The sequence below is a fragment of the Pseudopipra pipra genome, chromosome W, assembly GCF_036250125.1.
Source record: "Pseudopipra pipra isolate bDixPip1 chromosome W, bDixPip1.hap1, whole genome shotgun sequence".
NCBI lineage: Eukaryota > Metazoa > Chordata > Aves > Passeriformes > Pipridae > Pseudopipra > Pseudopipra pipra.
In genome coordinates this window covers 10,411,022-10,422,285 of record NC_087580.1, presented here as the reverse complement: position 1 = coordinate 10,422,285, position 11,264 = coordinate 10,411,022, and the positions used below count along the sequence as shown (strand labels likewise).

At 48.6% G+C, this 11,264-nt stretch overlaps 1 protein-coding gene across 1 annotated transcript; it reads left to right on the top strand.

Moving 5' to 3' along the window:
* The first annotated feature begins 1,767 nt into the window (after positions 1–1,767).
* LOC135406281 (olfactory receptor 6F1-like) lies at positions 1,768–2,833 on the top strand. Its single transcript, XM_064640704.1, is given in 2 exon segments — positions 1,768–2,786; positions 2,789–2,833. Coding segments are annotated over 2 exon segments (1,035 nt in total). The 5' UTR covers positions 1,768–1,796.
* The last annotated feature ends 8,431 nt before the right edge of the window (positions 2,834–11,264 follow it).

The window sequence follows — 11,264 nt, the reverse complement described above, 5'->3', positions numbered from 1 at the left end:
TGCTCAACTTGAAAGTGCAAAACTAAGCCATTTTATACGCTTTGGATACAGGGTTACCTCATTTATTATACATATTAATAAGTAGGCTGGTCTCTGGGTGGAGTCTTTCCAGACATGCCCAGTCTTCTACTGTGGGGGGCTTCTCCTCAAGCCTTCATCCCTCTGGTGGTCGCCATGGACGTCTTCCTCAATTTGACCTCTTCAATCAGGTGACCTGAATTCTTCAAGCTTGCAAAATCCTGGTTCTGGGCCTTCTAGATCTTATTCAAACATATGGGTTACCTAATTTATTACTGTGTGTGTACTACTCCTATTCTTTCTAGAATAAGGGATCTCTGAAGCCATCAGATTCTCCCCCCAGGACGGCAATCGCTACATTTATGCCCAAGAAAAGGCCTGGGCACAGCAGGATCTGCCCATCTCTAGGACTGCCTGGACTTCCCTGGAGGGTGTCCCTGGACAGGTCCCACACAATTCAGTCCAACAGCTGATTTGGAAGGGGACTCAAAATTGTTACTCCTTTTGGAGTTTGTTAATTTTTAAAGGTCTTGACTGAATTCAATCACTTAGTTTCAAGCTGATGGGCTCTCTCAGACCAGTCTCTCCTCTCATCTATGTGGACAATGAGCTGGGACCACTCAGGGGACTAATGACTTCAGTGCTCTGGCTGCACATCAACACAGCTTTGTTTCATTGCTTCAAACCCACCATCCCCTCTTCTCCCCCTGGCATTTCAAATCACCCTCTTTTTGGAGCCATGTGCTCTGCTCCTCTCTGCCTAAAAACAAAATCAAAAGATGAAAGGAAGAATGCCAGTCTTTATTGCACATTTTTTCTCATGCTTCTTTCTGTGAACTGTGAATTTTCATTTAAAAGCATAACAACTTAATTAATCGGAGATTTGAGACTTGAATAATGAGTTTCATCTGCTCCACTGCAGGCCCTTATGGGAACTTGTTTTCTCCAGGCTCCCTCTGTAGTCAGTGGAGACAAGAGAAGGCTCTGGAGGCTGGGTTCTCCCAGTGTAAAACTGGCAGGCAAAGGAAAGGTTACAAATCTCTTCCTGGCACTGTTCTCTTGCTCTGCATTTGGGTTGGAACATTTGAGAGCAATAGCAACGAGCAACTGTATGGCAACAAGTGCCTTTTTGTGCAGACGGGTGTGAGGTGGGACTCTGTGACACACTGTGTGGATCCATAATAAATTTTGGTCATTATTTAGAGTACTGAAAAGACAAGTTATACTTGGTCCCTATTCTGCCCTCCCCTCTCTTTTCCTGAAGAACCAGAGAGCAAGAAGCTGTGGCAGAAAGCAGGGGATTGCAAAATACTTGATATTGCTTATTTTGGAATCAACAGATTCTCAGGGATCCCCAGTGCAAAAGGCAAACACTGAAAAGTAGAAACAAGAGCTTTAAACATGCAGAGTGGATGTGATTTCATGGTTTAGCATCTGTGCAGTAGAAGAGAGGCTTTTGGCACATAGGTGGGACAGATGTTTGCCAGAGGTCGGAGTGAGCTTGGAATTTCCCAGGAATGGGGTGAAATAGCCAACAGCCTCTTCAGAATCCTCTGTTCTGGTGAAAGAATTCTTTGTGAGTATTTGGCAAAGTAGAAATAAGACAACAAAATCTCTGAGGACTCTGAGTGAAATGTGAAACAGAAAAATCAGGGTGTGAGAATTGCTTGAAGGACGATCTCTGTGCTGTACAGGAAGAGTGCAGGAAATGAAAGGAGCAGAGAGGGAAGGACAGAACATTTTGTCCAGCCTGTGAAATTATCACACTTGGTTTTGCCATGTTCCTGTCCCGGCAGGATGAACTGAAATTCAGCATGGGAGCAGCAAATGAAACAGCAGTTACTGAGTTCATCCTAGAGGGTTTCCCAGGGCTTGATCAAAGCCTGCAGCTGTTTCTCTCTGTGATCCTTCTGCTCATGTACCTGACAACAGTGACAGGGAATGCAACCATCATTTTCCTCATGTGTGTGGATCACCACCTGCAAACCCCCATGTACTTTTTCATTAGCAACCTGGCGTTCCTGGAAATCTGGTTTACATCCTCCACCAGCATTAAATTGTTTGCCATCCTGAGTTCTGATCAGAAAACCATCTCGCTGAGCAGCTGCTTTGCCCAATCCTATTTCTATTTCGCCCTGGGCTGCACAGAGTTTGTCCTGCTTGTTGTCATGTCCTTTGACCGCTGGGTTGCCATCTGCCACCCCCTGCACTACGCTGCCACCATGGAGCCTCAGCTCTGCCTCTGCCTGGTTGTTGCTGCCTGGCTCATCGGCTTCACCCTCCTGAGCTACCGCCTGCTCTTCCTCTCTCAGCTGTCCTTCTGTGGCTCCAACAGGATCCCCCATTTCCTTTGTGACAACTCCCCCTTATTCAAACTGTCCTGCTCTGACACCAGCCTACTTTGGAAAATAGACTCTGTTTTCTTATCGTGTGTCGTGTTGGGTTCCTTCTGTTTAACTCTGGCATTTTACATGTGCATCCTTTTCTGTATCCTGCAGCTTCCAGCAGCCTCTGGGAGGAAGAAAGCTTTTACCACCTGCTCTTCCCATCTCATCACCTTATCCATTGTATATGGGAGCTGCATTGCTCTCTACATGTGTCCTTCAGCAGATGTTTCCTTGAAGACCAACAGAATTGTAGCTTTGCTGAACACAGTCCTGTACCCATTCTTAAATCCCTTCATCTACAGCCTTAGGAACAAGGCTGTGATACTGGCACTGAACAAATCCATTGCCAGTACAATAACAAAACTTTTCCCCTATAATCATGATGCATTTCTGGACATAAAGTCCAAGGATCTACTCTCATCTGTTAAACAATAGCAGGGCATATGTGTGTGACCTCCAAACACGGATGCCTCAGGAGATTTGTGCTCTTGTCAGCTTGTGTCAGGTTAAGGGATAAGAAGCTCATCTGCACACACAGACAGGGCACTAACAGTGGGAGGAGGAGTAACTCAGTTAATGCTCTGCCCTGGCTGCTCCATCACTGCAGGGCCATCAGCTCTCCAAGAATCCATCTCCAAACAGAGAGGGCACAGAGGAACAGTGGCAAGTGACAACCCAAATGACAGACTCTGGGAAATGGACACCATGTCCCAGCTCTTTCCAGAGCTGCCCTGGGAGAGCCATCAGCCCTGTTGTCCAGGTCTGAAACCCCTCAGTCACTGAGAGCAGATCCCCATTTGGACTAGGGGGATTGTTGCCTTGGAGTGTAGGACACATGATGGGATGCAGGGGAAGAGCAGTTTTGGATAACACAGGACTTGAGGGAAGTTGAGGGGAGGACCCCAACCAGTGCAGTCTGTTCTGTCTTCTCATTAAACTTAACTTCTTACTCCTGTGTGAGCCAATTCTCTCTGCAAGGGCTCGTGAGCATGGGGGTGTGAGTGTAGCAACTGGAGGAGGACCAGGGCACTGAACAGCCCACGTGTCAATAGTGCTGACAACGGAGCGACTGGAGTGACTGGACTGCAGGGTTCGTGTTGTGGGCGCGGTGCTGTCACGGGTGGGAGTGGAAGGCTTAGACAAAGTTATTAAAGAAGCCCTGCTGTTGAGTCACAAGGTACAGAAAGGATCCCCTTGCTTTCTAAATTCCTTCTCAGAGAGGAGCCCGAGTGTGGCTGGATCCAGTCTTAGCCTTGGGCTGTGTCAACAGTTTAAATTTAAGGAATTACAGAGGTGTGATTAAATCACTTTATCTCGCAGGTTTTAATGATGTTAGATCAGATGTATTTATATAAAATGAATTCTTTATTATGACAAATGAACAGACAAGTGAACAGATGAAAACTCTTAATCAGAATGATTTACTATACAGTGTAAAGACTAAAAACCTACTAGTAGGGTATAATATAGCATAAAGTAGTACAGTGCACTGTATCAAAGCAATTATATTAAAGCAATTATATCAGAACCTGCAAAAGAAACAAGCATTAAGAAGAGATTGATATAAACCACAATATGAGATAGCAAGCTGTGGTGGGGGAAAAAAAAGTTTTCCCCCTGGAGTTAAAAAAATTGGTAATCCCCCAGGGGGTGGTGTCTCTTGGGGTTGAACCAATGAGCGCTCCTGCAAAATATAAACATATCAACAACCAGACCGTTGTTGTAGTTGTAGTCGTTGGAGAGAAGTGGCCATGTTGTAAAGCCACGAGGAGAAGGGGCAGGAGCCCCGTTGGGGGCTGGGCCCCCCCCAGCCCCAGCTGGGGGCTGCAGGAACTTGGAACAGTGTTAGACTGGGCTGAGTATCTGTACCTAGAAAGCTGAAGGAGTTTTCTCCACCGTGAGTGGGCAGACGGAGCAGCAGCAGAAACAGCACTGACCGGAGAGCAGTGGCAGAAAGCCAGAAGAGATAAGAACTGAAGAAGCAGCAAAGCCGGCATTGCAGCCAAGGAAGAGAGACACAGAGTTGTCTGAATGAGAGAGAGAGTTTTGGGGTAAGAACTGAAACCAAATCCCCCAAAACCCTTTTGTGACTTCTCCTAAGTGGAGGGGGTGGACTCCTACTGGATGGAAGCCCTAAAATGCATCACGCACCGGAGAGTGGAGCTGAGAAGCTCAGGAGTCTTAGAAGCTGGACCGGGACAGCCAGACAGAGTGTGGAGGGGGTGACCTTGGCCCTCCTGCTGCTGCTGCTGCTAAGCTGGCAGCCTGAGACAGAGCAGGGGAGCTCTGATAGAACTCTTGAGGCAAGGGCTTTTCAACTGAAAGCTGCTCAAGATGTTCTGACTCAAGGGAGCTTAAACCCCCTGAGGAAAGGGACCGTCACCAAGATGCCCCTGCACTTCGCGATATGACGTGGTGAGACGAGCTTGTCCCTGATGTCGCAGTCCACGGAAGAGAGGGGGGAGAGGAGACCCCCTTGTGTGTAATGGGAAGAGATCCAGCTACAGCTGCTGCATGGAAGAAGAAAGACTGCTGCCCTAGAGACACTGCTGCTCTGAGAGTGGAAAGGATCTTTCCTTTTCCCTTCTGGACTTTTATTGGAGGGAGAAGAGATTGATCCATTGTAAATACTGATTTATTATAGGAGAGATAGTTAAGATTGTGTATGATGTATTGTAATATTTATTTGTATAGTGCATTGTAATATAATCCCCTTTCCCCCCATATTGAGTCTTGTGTGGTGTCTGGAAAACCCATCTCACACGGGGTTGAGATGCGGGAGGGGGGCTTGGACTCGAGAACTGGATTTTAGGGGTCTCAAACTACGACACAAGCAGATCTCTCTCTTTCACTTAACCCCAGGGGAGTGACCGTGAAGACAATTTGTGGATCTGTTGGAGTTTGGGCTGCTTTTCCTTCTAAAAGGAGCATCACTCCAGTTGGAGGGAGACCATTGGAGAATATGTTTGGTGTTGGAAGTCCCATCATTGGAATGCTTTCATTCAAAGGAGTGGGAAACAGAACAAATCCAGCAGTTCCTGCTGTTTGTTATCAGTGTCACAGCCTGCATTAGCTGTCGGGGTGAGTTTCTCTTCCAAGGGTCAGGTGCTCTCTATGTGTTATATGAGAGTGGCCCTTAGGGGACATCACTCTGAATTCTTTCTTCTAAAATCGTGAGTTGCAAGGTCTTGTTAGGATGGCTGGCTAATCCGGGGATAAATAACCATGAAGTATTAAATATTATTATATTTATATTAAAAATACCAGAAACAATGTCCTGTAAACATAAAAAGATAAACCATTTAATGATTTTCATTATAGAGTTTCTGATTCTGTTGCAGCTTTATCTGCAGCAGATTCATTGCTCACTGCACTGTCCAGGACAGTGGGTTCCTCTGTGTCTGGAGCTGTTTTATTCCCATACAGGGAATTTGGGAGTCTCCCCACAAAGCTTCCACAGCCACGTTGGGAGACAAAAGTCCTTCCCACTTCTGCTTGAGCAGTTTTTTGTCCCACGTCTGGATATACACCCAGTTTTCTGTCTGTTGAGGATATACTTGAACATCCAAGGTCATTAGAGAAGCTAAAATAACAAACTTATACAATGATAAGAGTGGTTCAGAATGTGGGAAATGTCCATGGGGAACTGATCCTGTGTTGGTGCCCATCAGAGTCCATAATCAGCCAGGATAATGGTCCTCGAGTGTCCATCAGACACAGGTACAGGGTCCCTTTGGTTCCATGTGGCCCCACAGTGTCACAATTAAACCCTTTTGTTCCATGAGGTTCCACAGTGTCACAATTGCCCTGATGATTCCATGAGGTTCCACAGTTTCCCAGGGTTCCTTTGGTTCCACGAGTTCCACAGTGTCACAATGGCCCCTTGATTCCAAGAAGCCCTGCAATGTCCCAATGGCCCCTTGATTCCATGAGGTTCCACAATGTGCCAGGGTTCCTTTGTCTCCATGAGGTTCCACAGTATCACAGGATCCCTTTGGTTCCACAAGGCCCCACAGTGTCACAATGGCCCCTTGGTTCCACAAGGCTCTGCAGCTGAAGCACTGAGGCCTGAACAACATCCCCTGAACCAAAGTTTGCCTCTGGATGAACCTTCCAAATTAAGGTTATATTTATCCGCTCATTAGCTAAAACTGTGTGGAATCATCAGTGAAACATGAAGTATGACAGGACTATATCCGTGTAAGATATATTTGTATCCGCTCATTAGTGAAAAATATTTGTATTTGTCCATTAATAAAATACGTATGATTGTTAGTGAAATATGAATGTATTTATCTTTCCGTATTTAGACCCCGGTCAAGGCCATGGCAGTCGATGTCTGGCCTTGTTTGGCAGCAGATGCTGCACATTGAGTCTCCCTTGGTTTTCCCCTTAAGCCCTGGCCAGGCTTTGGGTGGAACCCAGGAGGAGAAGGGAGCCAGATGTTTTTCTGCACTCGTAGCTCTGTGAGCTTGTTTATTCAAGCCCAGAAGAGCTGGACCCCCTCCCAGCAGAGATGGAGCTCTCCCCTACGAGTGGACGCCCTGGGTGGGATTTCCCTTCCCCAGGAGGGATTCTCCAACCCTTGGCTGTGACCGGGGCTCCCCCGCTGCCGTGTGGACCTGGCTGAGGGGAACGGATGAGGGGAACTGAGGATGCATCTTTTCTCATCGCTCCAGGCACCCTTTGTAGGAACGATTAGGTGCATTACTGAGCTTATCCTTTTGTAATTCTTTGCTCTTTTGCTCTATGGAGAAATGACACACTTGTTCCTTAGAGTTGGTGTCTGTGTGTCTTGTGCTGTCCCTCTTCCCCTGGAGAAACAGGGTCCAAGGGCTCATGGAACCCAAGCAATTTTCGGACAGTGTGGAACCTCATGGAATCAAGGGGCCATTGTGACATTTCAGAACCCCAGGGAATCCAGGGGCCACTGGGACTCTGCAGGGCCTTATGGAAGCAAAGGAACTCAGGGACTCTATGGAAAGTCATGGAGCCAAGGAGCCATTGTGACATTGGTGGGCCTCATGGAACCAAAGGAACCCTGAGATATTTTGGAACCTCTTGGAGTCAAGGGTCCATTGTGACACTGTAGGGCCTCATGGAAGCAAAGGAAAACTGGGTCATTGCAGAACCTCATGGAAGTAAGGGGCCATTTTGACATGGCAGGGCCTTTTGGAACCAAAGGAGCCCTGAGGCATTTCAGAAACTTATGGAACTAAGGGGACATTGTCACACTGCAGAGTCTTATGGAGTCAAAGGGACCCTGGGAACCTCATGGAACAAAGGGAGCATTTGGACACTGAGGGGCCTCATGGAAGAGGGAAGCCCTGCAGAGAGACCTTGACAGATCAGAGGGCTGGGAATCACCAACCATAGGGAGTTCAACAGGGGGAAGTGTTGGATTCTGCCCCCAGGATGGGGCAACCACGGATGGACAGACAGAGCAGGGAATGAGAGGCTGGAGAGCAGTGCCAGGAAAGGGCCCTGGGGGTCCTGGTGGGTGGCCAGTTGGCCCTGAGTCAGCAGTGCCCTGGCAGCCAGGAGGGACAACCCTGTCCTGGGGGCATCAGGCCCAGCCAGGCCAGGGAGGGGATTGTCCTGCTCTGCTCTGCCCTGGGGCGGCCTCACCTGCACCATTGGGGCAGTCTGGGGGGACACGATAAAAGAAAGACATTGAGCCATTAGAGAGTTTCCAAAGGAGGCAACAAAGATGGGGAAGGGCCTTGAGAGGTTCAGTTTCTAAGTCAGTAACACTTTCAAAGATCTGTTTATGAACAGACAGCAAGATCACAGAGGAGCAGCTCGTGGCTGGCGTGTGTAGGAGCCCAGGAGAGCAGGGGCTGATGTGAATGTGTCACACACCCACAGCCGGAGGGCTCTGGAGCCACCCAGGGACTGCTGGGGAAAGAGAGAGAACAAGGTGTGAGAGGAGCAGGGGCGGTTCGGAGATGGAGCAGTGCTTTCCTGGGACAAACATCCCTGTTCCAGTCCCTGCAGACACAACAACCAAGGAGCATCAGCACAGAAGCTCCTCTGGCGAGCGCGGGCAGCGCCTCCGGGAGCCCCTTCCCTTCCTGCTCTTGTTTGGGGAGGGTCCGGCAGGATTTGGGGGTCCTGGGAGGAAACCGCAGGGGGAAGGGCTCATCTGACTTCTCCTCCTTTACGTTCACGGCCAACAGGGTGCTGGGGGGGGTCCTGGGGGGCTGTGGGGGGTCATGAGGGATCCCCAAATCCCCCCAAAATCCTCTGCCCTCCCCCCTCCCCTCAGCGCCAACGCTTCCCGCCTCCCGCCTCCGCCGCCTCCCATTGGCAACTGCGCCCGCCCATCACTGCGCTCAGCCAATCACCGCCCGGGAACGGGGCTGGGGGCGGTGCCTTGGAGCCTCACCATTTTAGCCGTTTCTTTGACTAAAACTCCCGTCCTGCCCCGCGGCCCCTTTGAGCTCCGCCATTGTCACCTCAGTGCCCCCCAAGTGTCCCCAGTGCCCACTCGGGACCTCTAAGTGCCTCCTAAGCCCTAAATGCCCCCGTGTTGATCCCCTCAAGCCTCCATGGTGCCCCCACAACCCTTTCCTACCCCCTCATGGCTGGGCTTCGTGAACGAAGATTTAGGAAGGCTCTACCCACATTTATTACAGGCACGCTGGTGGCTAATGAGGCCAATACGAGATAGACATATCCGATTGCAAAAGGCACAGCAGAAAGACTCCTTAGGTGGCATATTCTGTAGGACACGATTCTTTTTCCTTGAGAGTGATCCTGCTGCGCTCTCAAAGGGAGCAGCAGCGTTATAGATGGGGTGTCTCCAGACCTCCTGGTTGGAGGCCAGAGCAGACCAGTTCTGTTGATCAATATGGCCAAGGCTGAGATGTTGTTTCAGGCAGTCCTTGTATCTCCTCTTCGGGGCTCCTCTCTCGCGGCAGCCGGTGGCAAGTTCCCCATAAAGCAGGACCTTCGGGAGGCGGTGGTTGGTCCTTCATCCTGGAGACGTGCCCTGCCCAGCTCAGCTGTGTTCTCAGCAACATGGCCTCAATGCTTGTGCCTGCTGCCTGTTCTAGAACAGACGTATTGGTCACATCATCTGACCAGGGGATGTTTAGGATTGTGCGGAGACAGTGTTGATGGAAGCGTCCGAGGAGCCGCAGGTGGTGGCGGTGGATGACCCACGATTCAGATCCGTAGAAGGGAGTAGACAGCACTATGGCTCTGTAAACACTGATCTTGGTGCTTTTCTTCAGGTGTTTATTTTGCCAAACTCTTTGATGGAGCCTTCTGAAAGCTCTCCATGCCTTTGCTAATCTGTTGTCTGTCTCTCCGTCAATCTCACCGTCCGAGGAGATGAGGCCCCCCAGGTAATTTAACTGCTGGACTGATTTGCTGGATTTGGGGCAGATTCAGGGGATGTTTTAGTGCTTTGCTCACCATACTCTGGAGCTCAGGTTGCTCTCCCGTCTTTCGTGCTCCCTGAGCTCTCTGTGGAGGTTCTCCTGGGACTCCTTGAGCTGCTCCCGGGACTCCCTGAGCTCCCTCTGGAGCTGCTCCCAGCACTTGTTGAGCTCCCAGTTCTCACACTCCAGGCCCCGTTTCTCTGTTTGCACCTTCCGGAGCCGCTCCCGGGCCTGGCCCAGCTTGTCCCGGAGCTCCTGCGACTGCACCCACATGTCCCAGGGCGAGCATCTGGGGGGGCACAGGGGGCTCCCGGGGGGACACCCAGGGTTGGGGACATCAGGAATGGGGTTTGGGGACATTGGGGAGGGGTTTGGGGACATCAGAGAGGAACTGGCTCCGGATTATCCCAATTTTTTTTCTCCCCTCCCTGTAAGTTTTTGGGAATTCCAGGCTCCTTGCAAAAGACACAAATCCTGAAGTAATTTGAGCAGTGTTCTGTCTTTCCTTTCTTTGTAATTTCCTGGGGAACTGCATTGCCACAGGCACCTCCACTGGATCGATTCCTTAAGGACGGATCCTGTGGAAGGACTCCTGCAGCAGAAGTTCCTGGGGAACTGTCTGCCACAGGAGGAAGCCCACGCTGGAGCAGGGAAAGGACTCTTGGCCCTGAGCAGTGGCAGAAACAGTGTGCAATGAAGTGCCCATGAAAGCCATTTCCCTTTCCCAAGGTTATTTAGTCCTAATTTATTTATTATTTATTTCTTGTGCCTTTTGAATGACAGGTACAACAGACTAGCACAATAAAAGTTGTTTTCTGTTGCAAACAGACTAAAAACTTAGTTTGTTTGGGATAAAAAAGTAGGTTTTTTACTTTTGGGATAAAAGACTAAACCCTGATTGTTTAGTGTCACCTCTCACATAACTGGTCCCAATATCTCCACAGGTGATTTTTGCCCTGGTGCAGCCATGGGGTGATTTGGAGACACCTGACCACAGGAATTCTGGCTCATTTCTTAATGGATTTGGAACTCCCTTTCCATTATTTAGCAGCAAAGTATTGATTCTTTCTTGGTTTATCCTGATTTAAATAAATAAAGTACTACTACTAAGAGTACTACTAAAATAAATCAAGTAAATTAAAAATAAAGATAAATGAAAATAATAAATAACAAATATTATACTAATTATAATTTTAAAATTATTATAATATATTTTATGTTTTTATTTTAATGCATAATAGAAATATAAACAATAATAATATAAAATACTGCCTTGTATTCCTTAAAATCTAGGCCACTGTTGCAATGCAGTTCCCCAGGAAATTACAAAGCAAAGAAAGAGAGAACACTGTTCAAATACCTTCAGAATTTGTGTCTTTCAGAAGAGAGTGTACAGATGTCATTTTTTAGCTCCTCTAGATAGTTATGCATTAGAAAACTCAGGTGCCACTTAGAGATCTGTGAGGAGGGA